Here is a 14,828-nt window from a genome sequence, read left to right as displayed (position 1 = left end):
GTGGCCGTTTTTTTCCCCTCCAAAACCCAGAAGCAGTAAGCCGAATGTAGTGCACCAACTGAGATTAAATCTGCATTAAACCTACTTTGCGTCCATGTGGCTTTGCTTGACAAATGTTCATCTATTCAGAGAAATCTTTCAAAATACTAGATTTGCCAGTAAATAACTACTTCTTCGACCACAGAACTCTCTCCAGCATACTTAAAGTACTAACTGTACAACTATCCAGTCATTAGAACAATCTTAGCACAGCCACACAAAGCTAACAAGTGAATGTTGCCAGCTAAGGTGCTTATATGAATCTGCACTGAACACGAGTGTTACAGATAAAACTCCACGAGTGATCAAAATAACATTGTAATTTGAAGAATCGCTTCGGGAAAACATATCCCAAATTCAGCATTACCATTTTAAGACCCGTCTCCTTCTTGCAGAGGATCTTACCTGCAGTGTTTTACCAGCTGTAATAATGTTGAATTGGTCACGACCCAAATTATTTCCTCCAGCTTTAATCCAATTGAATTATTCAGATATTGGACAGGAATCAAATGGGACTGCACCAGTACGCAAAGGCATCTTCAAGCAAAAATCATAATTCAAGGTTTTTTGTGCGTCAGATTCCTTGTGCTTTCTACCCACATCTATTTGGGACCAGCCGAATGAATCCCAATGGTCTTTTCCAGTCATACATTGACTTATCCCTCCCTCTATGACCTCCTAACCCCCTACCAACCTCTCCGCTCCCTCCTCTCAGCGGGCTCCAGCCTGCTTCACGTCCCCTGACTCACCCACCCAACTTTCAGCCTCATTGCCTCCACTCTCTGGAACTCCATCACATAGTCCCCTCCTCCTCGCTCTCCCCCTCCCTTGCCTCCTTCAAGACCTGTCTCAAGACCCTCTTCTTCAACCGTGCCTTCGGTCACCCTCCTACCCCTCCCCTCCCCGTCCTCCACCCCTCCTGATCTCACCCATCAGCTCAGGTGGGGATCCCTGACTATCCAGCGCCCTGGGACGTCCTCCTGACGTGAAAGGCGCTGTACAAAAGTAATTTTGTTGTAGTTGTTATTCACGTCCAAATTTCTCAGCTACATTCAAGCACAGGCCTGCCATGCAAGTATAATTGTACGCACATCAGCAAACCTGAATATCTGTAATCATTATCGCATTATCAAGCCTCCCAAACATTTTGCGATATCTTGTTACACTTGATATTACGATGCTTACTTACACAACAATATAGACTACAGTAAGTTTCATTTCAGTAGAAGAACAAATTAAAAATCCTCCGTCAATGCAGACGCAGCAGCAATAAACCCCCAGCAAAAAAAATAATCAAATTGTTTTAAATACTCAAATTACCTTCTGTACGCACGCGGACTTTATCTCTCTGCTCCTACCCTGAATTCAAGACTGATTGCCTGTCGGACATCAAGTCTAACCGGTTGAGTTCTAACAGATTCGCTCCTGCTTGGCTCCCGTCAATGTCTTCTCACCTCAGGCTCTCACTCCATCAACCTGCACAGGTGCTCACTCCACCTCACGGATTCAATGCAAAACCTCTGCATCTTGTTCAACCCTTCCACCCAAAACTGTCCCTCGCTATCGGGTTCTCACTTGGTCTCTGGAGCTCCATCCCAGAGTTCCTCTGCCTTGCCCTCTCCCTCCCCACCTTCAAAACCAGCTTAAATCCCATCTGTTCGACTGTGCTCTTGCCATGTTCTGCCCAGCTGCTTCCAACAGCTTGGGCTCCGAGTTAACCGTGTGAAGTGTTTTGAGGCATCCTCCCAATGTGAAAGACGCCATGTAAATGTAAATCGGCGTTACGATAAAACGTGGGACATTTACCACCGAGCAGAGAATATAACCCACGCAATATCTACCGGAGCTCACAGAATGTTACGACACACATTTCAGCCAACCATACCTAGATATCCTATCAGTGCCATAATAGCAATAACTTGGTGCACACATTCCCAAAATCCCGATCCCCAAACCTCCAGGGTGGTTGTGTTGATTTGCAGACTGAATGCGTTTTGAGGGGTTTTTTTTTACTGCTGATTCTCAGGACACTGCGACACAGGACTTTGGGGTATCAAGAAGTCCTGCTGATTGAACTGTGAGTCTACTCGTTGATAAAAATCTGGTTCTGATTAAAACATTGTGGCCGAGCAAGGGTTTCTCAATACAATTCAATTGCTCAAACAAAAATGAACTAGGGAACAATTGTTTGTCCGAGCTTTGCCAGCAATTGATGGGATTAAATATCTGGTCTTCTCAGGGATTCAAACATAGTCTCCGGGTATAATAACTCAAGCATAAAAGTCCTTCTGCTGTTGTTCAACGTTGTGTAGGCCACAAATGTGTTCTCTCGTTTAAATCTGTATTTCAAGAAATGTATAAAGATCCCAAGAGGCTCATCTTGCTTCAACTTAAAATAAAACTTGTACAACGAGTGTAAATGTGTTCTTTTGTGGTTTTGGGGGTCAATGATTTTAGGACTTTATGTTTCAGCAGCAACCTGCTATTATGGGACTGATGGGCGGCAACCAGATACACGTGGATCAAACATGGGTGAAGGCACCCTCATATCAAAGCCATCACACATCACAAACAAACACTTAGGACATTTCAGCCTTTTCCTCATGGTATACAGAAACTTTCTCTTTTTCTTTTATACAGATCCGGGTTGAGACACTCTCCGAAGCTAACGTTAAGATCTTCCCTGACGGATCAGTTGCATGTCATGTGGTACTAAGTGAAGCAGACCGTGAAGATCTCAGAATCAATCATCTCTCTGCAAGAGTCGATCAATCAGGGCAACAGTGAGGAATTGGCCTCCGTATCGCCATCGCACTCAAAAACAAATGTCACTGCTGATTGCTTTTCAGCAACACTTGCTCGAAAGTGCAAATACAGTTTGCAGTTCGCAGGTGAGAACATCCTACATCTAGTTTGACTCGAAATCCTACATCCTCCAAAACAGCCCACACAATAATAATCCATGCAGATTTTAAAAAAACTCCAAAACACAAGTCATGGCTATAAATGTAACTAACGCAGTGGGCTTTAGAGTTAACAAGAAGCATTTATAAAAAGGCATTCGTCTTCACAAATGGCAGGCGATGAAACCAGAATGTTTCTGGTTTTCTTCCTGCCGGACACAGTTCGCTGCTTCAGTTATTGCAAGATCAGAAAGGGGAACTGCTACCATTTCCTTCCCTTCCAATAGCGACCGCAATCGAGGGCTACAGGGCTAAAAATCAGCGCGTCAGCTTCAGAGTGATCAAACAGAGGGTTTGCTGCACACGCACGCAATCCACCCCGTTTATTCCAGGGAGAATGATGCACTTTCAACGATTTTTTTTTCAAAAATCTTTGAAATTAATTTTAGCCGCCTGCAGACAGACTCCTGCTCGTGTCCCTCAACCGAAGTCAATCAGCAGGTACATGATGCCTTTTCAATCGTGTTAAAGAGCAAGTTTCCATAGATTGCTGATTAAACTAAATCTTAGCCAGTGCCCCAAACCAGTGCTGAATGGCATTAAAACAATTTCCTCTTATAAAGCAACGCTAGCATGACTTCTGCCAACTTACGTTGCTGGAAACAGAGCGCCATGGTTTGCAGTAGAGCAATGAGGATTGTGAAGCTAAATTTATGCTTCCTGCTCCGAATTGCATTGGCTGGCACTGCACAAGCGAACCATATCTAATCTGTTCGAGCAACAGTATTTCAATATCATTCACATCTTTAATAACACAAAATTCAGTCCATTAAAACTACTGGCCATTGGACTCCTCAAAACATTTTAAGACACCAATTCTGAGCAGAGCCGAACACTGTTTCTCATCGCACTTCATCTGTACCGACAGGGTACAAGTTGGTACGCTACAGAAACCATCTTTTCCATGTTCGCTGAGTCAGTCAGCCTCCAGCGCAAAGCAAACTGCAGAGCCATTTGTTTTCTTGGCCATGGTTTGAATGTTTAATTATCATAGCACAATATAACACCTCGCGAGCCAACTGTTTTTGTTGATTAATGTGCTTTCACCAGAAAATGGAATTAATTCCAGTGCCGGAAGCTTTAACACAAATAGAAGTTTCAGATTATTTTTGAAAATCTGCACCACAGCACTTTTGATGATTTCGAAAATTATTAATTATTCACCGTCTGTAGTTATGATTTCTGCATTAGCCCCTAAATTATACAAGTATAAAACAATTTTCTTTTCCAAAATGTGATTACCAATCATGTTTTAGATTTCAGCTTGGTTTGAGGAACAGCGAAGTGTTTTGTTTAAGTGGGAAAAGCAGTATTACCTACAATCACACGTTACAGCATAAAAACAAGCTATTCAGCCCAACTAATCCGTGTGGTGCACCTACTCCATGTGAGCCTCCACCCTTCCTAATCGCTTCTCCTATACCCCTCTCTTCCCTTTATCCTTATGCATGCATCAAGTTTCCTCTTCATTAAAAATAATAATAAGTTGGTCACTCAATCCACGACTGTCTGTGGGACACTGTTGTGCACAATTGGCTATCGTGTTTTGCCCACAATAGATATAGTCAATTCGGATACAGTGTATTCTATGAAACTCTTTGAGAGGTCTCAAAGATGTGATCAGACGCAATATCAAATGCAGGATTATTATTAAATACGCTGAGGCTTTCTGCTTCAATTTCCAGCAGTGAGGACCACATTCTCATCATCATCACTTTAATGAACCTCGCTTTCAAATCTACTGCTGCCTTATACAGGGCGACTAAAACCATTACCATGATACCATTACACTGTCTAATAAATCTAACACGTCCAACAAGTGGAAACAGCTATTGATATCCTTTCATAATCTTAAACACTTGCATCAGTGCCTAATGATGCTGTACTAGATAGCCTACTATATCAATGTACTTACGAGTAGAAAATGTTGAATCCAGTTAAGTTATAAGCAGCATCACTAAAAAAGTGGAGCAAGGCATAACCAGAAGTGGTCACTACTTCGGGAACGGTTTCATTTCCTCGTACCTCTGGAACTATGAGGCCACTGTGAAAAAAAGAGCAAAAAAATTTAAAACTAAAGAAAGAGTATTGAGTTCAGCATTTCGGATAAAAACACTTGAACACACGGACATCCAGTTGTCAACAGCACACATCCATTATGTAACAAACTTAAGGAACAGGCTCCCTTGGGAGATGGTGGAAGCAGAAAATGTTTGTTTCAAGAACAAATTAGCAAGATTTCTGCTATAAAATAATATCCTCGGGATACAGTATATAATTTGGGACACGACAGGTCAAGCCACTGTCAGGATGGTGGAAGACGAACTAGATGGACCTTGGTCTTCTTTCGCTTAATTCTTATGTTCTTATGATAATTAGCAAAACTCTTATGTTCTTATGATAATGATGAATGGCTTGACCTCAATGCAATGTTCATCCAAGGGAAATGCAACTTAAATAGCAGAAAAGTGACAGTTTTAGTCATTTCCCTAACATTTACGAGTAACTTCATACTTAATAGAGGTAGAGAAAGGAGAAATTTTGGGAGCAAAAACATAAGATAAAACCTCGATCATACTGTTCCACGGGTCAAACAAGCAAACCTTTAACAATAACAAAGTCTTGAATTGCATGGAGGAGAATATCTATTTAACTTTCCGAGTACTTAATTTCTTTGCCTTTTTAAAACCACCTCAGCTTTTACCCTTGAAATTTAGACTATACATTTACATTTTAACTACTGTACAAACAAATCACAGCGGGTGGTGGGGGGGATGGGGGGGGCGCGAGGGGGAGGGGGAAGAGGGAGGAAATCAGACATAAGGCTGCATAATTGTCTAAACCAAAAATTCACTGAAAGAGACATCCTACCACAGCCATTAAAGATTATCGTAATTCAGCTGAATGAATTAAATGAGATCCATAGAGAGAATATTATGATGACCAATGCATACTTCATGCTGAGTCAAGCCAAGCACAAATGCCATCCTTGTCACTTCTAAGTTAATTCAAATGAATTTATTAACGTAAAATGGCTCCAATTCCCCATTCTACACTTTCATTGAAGCAGTACATGATTTTCTTCAAGGGACAAAATAAAGAATTGGTTTATGAACCATGCAATGACTGGTAGGAATAAGCATGTTTTTGCTGCCGAGTAGATAAGACTTCAAGTACAAGTCCCGAGACATTCATTTAATTTTACAAGATCTTTACATGTCACAAGTATACTCCTTGTTTTACAAATAGTCATCCTTCGGTCAATTTGATCTCAAATTTCCAGAAAAACCAACTTCCCAACACAACATCAAAATGAGTCCAGTGTCTTGGCTTCACCACACTTCCTGGCAACCTGTTCAAGTTGTTAATTGTCCTCTGGGTAAAGAAATACATCCTGGCATCTGCCCTCAAGTTGCTCTTGGCAATTCATATCTTCTTGCCCACCAGATGGTGGACCTGAAAATAATCCATATCTTCCTACAGCTTTTTCCTTCAATTATTACATTGTCTCGTGATGCTATAAATTCTCCTCCGACATCAGTTTCTCACAACTAACAGTCCCCTTCCTTCCTTAATAGTTACTTTTTTCTCCCTGCTTCGTCAATCATTCTGGGTCTGAATCATAGATTCCTCCTGTTCCACAATCCCATCATGACACAAGCAATATCCTCGTGAGACCTTTTTAACAGCAAAAAGCAACTGGGCTCAACAAAGCTGCCACTGTGGGAAACTTCAAGTGCTCTGGGACGCTACCCTGTGTGAGGGGCGCTATATAAATGCGAGTTGCTGTTGGTGATGAATGGATTGGCTGGATGTCATGATGGATCTACTCTTGCCTAAAATTAGCACAAAATACCCCCCTTCTTACTACGGTCACTCAACTCCTTCTCTCCCTAGAGCAATAAATGCCTCCTCCTTTAACCACATTCAGAATTTACACTCCCTGCTTCAATAGCCTTCCCGATTGCACATTTTTTTTAAAAAAAACCTTTCAGATGTGGAAAACACAGTTTTATTTGGCCGCCTCATCCATTGGTGCAACGAGTGCTTTCACTACATCAGCAAAAGTATTGAAATCATCAAGATGGTTTACTTACATGATATTTTCCAAATTCGCAGTAAAGGCACCACTACATTTTGGATTTGCCAAACAATTTACCATGAGCAGCAACGGGGTGAAAATAGTTGATTGAAACTTCGGATTACACAGGAATATGCCCGACAAAAGCCAACTATCATTTTGAATTAAACACTTTGGAAACGTTAACAGAAGACTTGAAATCCCACCCAGCTGTTGTGTTCAAGATAAAATGAAGAGGGGAGCTTTAAACAGTCGAATTTCTGTGCAGGTTTTAAGCCAAACACACTGAGATTTTGTGTAACTTTACATGCTGTAAACCAACCTTTCAAAACAAACCAGGGGAAGGTTGGAAAATGCAGCAAAGTTTATAAATACCTGGAAAATCTCAAATATAAATATGACTATGTGGCGAAGCACAAAAGCAAATTATCATCTGCCTCTAGTTCTCCGTTAAGTCTTGTTTTGTTTACGTTCTTAAGTCTCAAGAAATTTCCGTCGGTGTTATCGTTCTGCAAAGCCTTCATTCGGCATTTCACCATCGACACAACTGAGCTCTTTCTTCTAGCTCAATAAACTATTATTCAGCTGGCCCTTCAATGAGCTACCTCTTCCCCTCCCCAATCAAACTATTCAGAATTCTCTGCCGACATTATAAAGGCCATTTATAAGGAGCGATGCTGGAAAGCAGATGCACATCAAGGGATTTACTTGGGTTGACAGAGGAATATAGCTGATTAACTCTCGCACCAGCCAACTGGTTACTTAACGTGGCTCAGTGTGGTGGCCTTAAGATGCAATTTCCTTTCAGATGGAAATATTTTCATCCATGTGCAGCTCCTTTGGTGAACCAGTATTCAGCACTCTGCCCTCAAGTCTAAGAATGAAGTGGATTTCCTTATTCCGTACGGAATATATGCATCTTTAACTTCATTTAAATAATCTATCTCACAAACCTTCGCTTGATGTGCACTTTGGAGGAGCTTCCTAACCACATTCTCACGAGAGAGAAAAAATATTTTCTACTTTAAAAGGAAAGACTGCTCTTGCAAAAAAAGCGAGATTTTCAAGAGCTTAACCTTGTTCAGGTCCAATTCCAATCACCCCTCTCTCCTTCTGCTACACACATGTACACACACAACGTGCCCCGCTACACACCTGTACACACAGCATGCCCTGCTACACACCTGTACACACACAGCGTGCCCGCTGCTACACACCTGTAAACACACAGCGTGCCCGCTGCGACACACCTGTACACACACAGCGCGCCCTGCTACACACCTGAACACACAGCGCGCCCTGCTACACACCTGTACACAGCATGCACTCTGCTACCTGTACACACGCAGAGTACCCTGCCACACACCTGTACACACAGCGTCCCCACTACACACCTGTACACACACAGCGTGCCCTGCTACACACCTGAACACACAGCATGCACTCTGCTACCTGTACACACGCAGAGTACCCTGCCACACACCTGTACACACAGCGTGCCCCACTACACACCTGTACACACACAGCGTGCCCTGCTACACACCTGTACACACACAGCGCACCCTGCTACACACCTGTACACACAGCGTGCCCTGCTACACACCTGTACACACACAGCATGCCCCGCTACACACCTGTACACACAGAGTGCCCTCTGCTACACACCTGTACACACAGGGTGTTAGACCTCAGGCCTCTCTTTCTGTTTGCTCGACGCTGTGCCTGTGGGTGAAAATCGGCTTCACCCGGTCTCAACTAAGCTCCTGCGACTAATTCTTGGCAAGAGCAACATGTTTCAAATGTCTCCGCAATCTCCCACGGAATACGTCAAACATCATGTAATTTTTGCCAAATAATTCTGGCCTTTTCCATTGGCTCAGGTCATACGCCATGTATGGGCAGGAGAGCAATCTTGGGCTTGATGGTTATTGCTCCAGTTCATTAACCTTGTTCAGCTAATTATCGTCAGGGAACAGAAGAAACGGTAAAAGAAAATGTTTTCAAAGTGACAAGGGCATTGGTGTTCGGTGATTGCATTGCTAATCAGCATTTTATCCCACTTGGCTGTGCAGTTGGTCGCTTTTGCGTGACAAAGCCAAGATCACAAACGGTCTATTTCATACATACTCACACGCACAAAAAATAAAATAAAATTTAACAATGAAACTATCAACGTGCTCCCACACGCCCACCCCCCGCCCCTTAGCTCTCTTAAAATCTTTAAATCAAATAAGCTGCACATTTTTGTGTTGCTGTTGCATGCAGCCCAAATTGACAACAATCTACACAAATTTCACGTGAGACTCAAAAGCACTGTCTTTTGAACAAGAATGTTCTCACTTACCTGAACACAGCTATCAAAGGTGCATATATCGAATCTCCATCATATACATACATATGGTCCCAGCTGCATTCTGTAGCAAAGTGGTTAAACCTTAACCTTAATACTGCATTTGGACTACAAGAGAAATCAAATGTTAAAAAACATTGGAAACATGAATTTAAAAATTTGCAACCAGTTATTTCCATCAAAAACACTAAACAATTTTCACATTGGTATTTTAAGCTCTCTCATTAATAATAATCCTTGCATTTGGTATAAACGCCTTTATCACATCTTTGAGACGATTCAAAGTATAATTCTTTATAATTTCACCCGTTCATCACTAAAATATCATCGTAGCCAATGAATGTGGCATTGAAGGCTTGGAAGTACTTGCAAAAATAGCCAGAATTCATTGGCCATATGTTAAATGACATTAGTTAACACAAACTTACTAAAGTCGTCAATTCTTTGAAAAATGCAATATCCAAATAGCTGTAAATAATGCAGAACTTGTATGCTATAATGCAACATATAAATGGATCAAATGCAAGGATTATATGTAGACAAATTACAGATTAGATCTTCTTAAAATAACAGAATGAGAAATTTTTTATTGCATTTTTTAATTCCTAAAACTACACTTTTTTTTAAGACAAATTTAATTTTAAATGAACTGAAGACCAACTGCAAGTACAGCATTCAACATTTGTACAAGTTGCCAACTGAGCCAGTTGTGGAAAAACTTCAGAGCCAAAACAAATTGTAATTTATACAATTGCATCCGTATGTACATAATTATGTAGAATGGGTCAGACATATTTTGTTTTTAAAAACTTGAGAGAAAAAAAAAGGCATACTTACTATCCTTCAATCAACCATGTGCATTTAGTTTTATATTTATAATTTATTGGTCCATCTGTTAAATATCCTGATGGTTCGGTTAATCTGAAAAGCAAAAAGAGGCCAAATCATTAAACAATCCAAAGAACAAACGGGGATTTAATGACGACCGATCATTTTTTTTTGTTGATTGAATCAAACGTTCCCCCAGCATTGGCAAAAGATTTAAATACTCCGTGAAAGACTTGTAAATTTACTTGTAAAATGGAGTGAATGGATCAGATTTATTCATGTGGTCAGATTTATTCAGCATTTCTGAAAAAAAAATCTAAGTCCACTCTCAATTTATATTCCTTTTGCTACAAGATAACAGGTTAGCTCAGTCAGTCGGTTGTCCGAGTCGAAAGGTTGAAGCTTGATGTCGAGACTTTGAGCTCAGAGTTTAGACCAGTGGTAGCCAACCTGTGGCCCACGGGCCAGAAGTGGCCCACGGGGCCATCAAGCGTTCGAGTCATGGCAAATCCGTGTTCAGTCAGCAATAATAATCGGTGGCAATGGTTTTCGTTTTTTTCTCGATTGAATATCTTTTGATTTACGGGAGGAATCAAGAGGTTTAAAAGTGGGAAGCGTTGTATTTTTTGAAAAGGGAGTTTCGTCCCAGGATCCTGTCAAACAATCCTTCAGATGTTTTTTGTAATAAAATAGTAATCAACTTCATGGCTGTTTATGGGTCACTGTTGGGAACAAAATTGGCTGCTGCTATCACCTACATAAATATATAACATATATATATATATATATATGTTATAGCCACTGTATTTAACAGCAGCTATCTGCAAAGTGCTTTGACATCTTTCAATGAGATAAGGCATTTTATCAAATGCAAGGATTATTATCATTACTGGGTACAATACAGTGAACTACAGTGCACTATTATGAACTCCACGAGTAATATCATATGGTCTAATAGTATGTTTAGTCCCAGCTGTCACTGTCATAATGTTGCACAAAATACACTTACAGCAAGCTCTTAACTCCTCCAGTTAATGGCAAACACTGCTTTTAAATTTAAATATAAAGACAACTGGACGACTGCCAATGTCTTGTCAAAGATATTATCACAGATCCCTTGGAAGTGCAATGGCAGATTATGAAAGAGCCTTTATTAAAATGGAGTGAATGGATAAACCACCATTGAAACAGAACTTTCCTGCGGCAGGAGAGGGCTATTCAGCTTATGAAACAGCGTGTCAAACTGCACCTGCTCTTGTAAGACGTGGGCCTTTTGGGCAAAATTTACATTCATTCTACAATTCATCCAGTGAAAATAAAGAGTAAATCGTTGATGATAATAATAATAATCCTTACATTTGATATAGTCCCAGTCAATTCAGGTTACGTTCTGAGATGTCTCGAAGACGTGATAAGGCGATATATCAAATGCAAGGATTATTATTATTATCTGCTCTTCGAGACATCTCAAGGCGCTTCATAGAATATGCTGTAAAGTGTATATTTTGTGTATATTTTGTGGGCGAAACGCGGCAGCTAACTGCGCACAGCAGTGTCCCACAATGAGTCATGGATTGAGTGACCACATTTTTGGGGGGAAGGATTTATTACCACTGGAAAAGCGATCCGCCACAATCGATTAACAACCAGGTTCCTGCTTACAGCTAGGTAAACAGAGAGGTGTGTGGAGCAAGGAAACTTTCCCAATGTTTCGCCCTGCAGGGGAATCAAACCCAGGTTTCCCGCTTGCGAGGCGAGTGCTCTAACCACTGAGCTACAGGACTCCAGACATTTACTTTGCATGTTGGCTGCTGCTGCCTCTACCAACCTGAACACAGACCTCAGTGACACTGCTGTAAGGTAATGAGGTGGTGAGACACTGTGGCCCTTCGAAAGATGCTTTTTTTTTTGCAGCAACTCCATTTCAAACATGTAGGTCGGACTCACAGGGAGGTTGGAATAATGAGGGGCAACACCTCAGCTTCAAGCCCAACTCTCATACATAACCACCTGGAAATAAATGTCCATGTTGGCTCAAGACACCCCAGTTCCCCTTCATTTTCCCCACGATTACAGCTGGACTTTTCGTTATCCTTCAGACAGATGCTGGAAGCCGTTGGCAGCTAAGGAAGATTATTATAAATGAATTATATTCCACCTGAATTGTAATAACCTACAGTTCATGGCATGAGAGGCACAAGTTGCTCAAGACAGCAGCCTGATGTAGAGGTTTCTAAAGTAATTTAAACCTTTTAATATATAATGCCACTGCAGGATTCATGTAATATATACACAACATATTTCATTATTCTATTCCCTAAAGCCAGTTTGCTTTGTATTGAATCAAATCTCTACAATTGAAAAGCGCTATAACTCGATTTTTCAATTAGTAAAGCAATTATACTCAAGAAATTTTAATTGATTTTTAAAAAATCCATAAGTTTTGCATGTTGTCAGAACCCCACTTTAAGTTTTGCTTAAATCAACAGCAAAGCAATCAATGTTGGTCTTCTCTCAGTATTCACATCCAAGGGATGGGTTTGTGAGTGTGTGTGTGGGCAGTGGGGTTGTGAAATTAACCAAAAAAAACTTAAAGTCCATTTCAATTGGATTTATAGTTACACGCGTTTTTAATGTTTTTTTTCATTGTTTGGAAAGACTAGGTAGTTGAACCATTCATTGACTTTGCAATATTAGTGCTTGCTTGCCAGTAAAAGGTCAATATGAATGTATTATCTTAAGCCAAAGTGAAGTCCTGTAGCTCAGGGGTTAGAGCACTCGCCTCGCAAGCGAGAGGACTTTGGTTTGATTGCAAGGCCAAATGGACAAGTTTTCTTACTCCACACGCCTCTGTTTGCCTAGCAGTAAGTAGGACCCGGTTGTTAGTCGATTGACAGATTTCTTTTCTGGAGGTAATAATCCCTTCTTTAAATAAACAAATAATAATAATAAATTGGTCACTCAATCCACGACTGTTTGTGGGACGCTGCTGTGCGCAATTGGCTATCGCGTTTCACCCACAAAATATAAAGTCAATTCACTTTATAGTATATTATGTAAAGCGCTTTGAGACGTCTCGAAGATGTGATCAGGCGCTATATCAAATGCAAGAATTATTATTATTACAGTACAATGGAGATCAGAGATAAATGAGGCAACAATCGGACAGAAAACAAATCACATCACGATGCTCTGAAGACTGGTGGTTGGAACCAAGAGCAAGCAATGGTTAAAGTTTACGTGGAATAGGAAATGTGAAAAGTGTTAAATTTGAATCAGTTTGCATATCTTTTAAAACTAATCCTTTTTCCTCAAAAAACACAGAAAATGAACGAGTCTGATTTGAAACTTTCATTATCCTGCACCAAGGGATGAGTCTCCAGACTAACTATGTGTACACCCACGGGTGACAATATTAATTCAAGTTACATTAGCAGATTAGTTGATGGTCACAAAATTAAATTAGTTCCAATCTCACAACGAAACCGCTATATAAGCGAACACTCCCGATTGAAAATGTCAACCTTTTCACTTCATAGAATCATGGAATATTACAGCACAGAAGGATTAGGCTCTTTGGAAGAACTACCCAATCAATCTCACTCGCCCGCTCTTTCCCCATCCCCTTTGCAAATTTTCAGTATTTTATTCCCTAAAGCAAGGCTGCTTTGTCCTGAACCAAATCTCTACCCTTGAAAAGCACGAGAACACACCTTGCTGCCTTGCACTAACTACAACCACACTGACAGTAAGAGGTGTAGAAGAACGTAAGAACGTGAAACTCCTGATAATTCATCACCGACTCCAAGGGAAAAGGGCTCAGCGACTAGTTATCCAGTGTCTTGGCACGTCCTCCCGACATGATTAGATATGCACTGCCTCTGCTACCAACTGAGCCAGGTTGACGCACGCATTTTTGGACCAACTCATTTATAGAACTTTTATGCAGCGTTTAGATTGGAGATTTAAGATGAGATAAATAGTTGCGGTTCGCTTCAGACAATGGTGAGTTTGGTGAAAAGCACCAGGCAATTTTGTTTTTGAAGTGCAAGTTCTTTCATACCATTCCTCCAAGATTGTACACAGAACTGTACCAGTCCACTGGTACTCTGCAAAACCATTACATAATCTGTATTTTTGTGATGAAAAGGCCTTTGTTAGAGAGGCAGCAACTGGGAAGTTTTCTAGCTTATTGGCCTTTGGCAAATATTCACAAATCACAGTGTGTCTTTGCATGTGTGATCTGTGTGGCTCGGAAAAGTTTTCCTTTGGTCTACTTGCACAACTTCCCGAAATGACTCAGACACGACACACTGGGAAATAAAACTGTGTGCAGTGAAAACTATTGTAAAACTGAAGACTAAGATCCTGAATTCAAGTCAATAGATACACAAAAACAGATGGCATCTCCCACTTCCTGCACATGAATAGTGTGCCTATCCGTTTGAAATTCATATTTTTATCATGCCTCGAGGCAAGGTCAAACAAATAAAGTTGCAGGCAATTCAAAATCATAAGTGGGAGCATTTTAAGGAAATGGAAAATCAACAACAACAACTTGCATTTG

At 40.7% G+C, this 14,828-nt stretch overlaps 1 protein-coding gene across 1 annotated transcript in view; it reads right to left on the bottom strand.

Annotated features, from left to right (window-relative positions):
* The window catches only part of atrnl1b (attractin-like 1b), a 412,284-nt gene that overhangs the window by 363,318 nt on the left and 34,138 nt on the right, over positions 1 to 14,828 (bottom strand). Inside the window, exons 3-5 of the mRNA XM_042336792.1 lie at positions 10,271 to 10,354; positions 9,428 to 9,541; positions 4,918 to 5,046 (exon numbers count right to left, since the gene is read on the bottom strand). Coding sequence (XP_042192726.1) covers positions 4,918 to 5,046; positions 9,428 to 9,541; positions 10,271 to 10,354 — 327 coding nt within the window. The remainder of the gene's footprint in view (positions 1 to 4,917; positions 5,047 to 9,427; positions 9,542 to 10,270; positions 10,355 to 14,828) is intronic.

The sequence above is a fragment of the Callorhinchus milii genome, unplaced genomic scaffold (genome assembly GCF_018977255.1).
Source record: "Callorhinchus milii isolate IMCB2004 unplaced genomic scaffold, IMCB_Cmil_1.0 Scaffold7, whole genome shotgun sequence".
In the NCBI taxonomy this organism is placed as follows: domain Eukaryota; kingdom Metazoa; phylum Chordata; class Chondrichthyes; order Chimaeriformes; family Callorhinchidae; genus Callorhinchus; species Callorhinchus milii.
The sequence above is the reverse complement of the archived record's forward strand: the minus strand, read 5'-3'. Positions and strand labels throughout refer to the sequence as shown.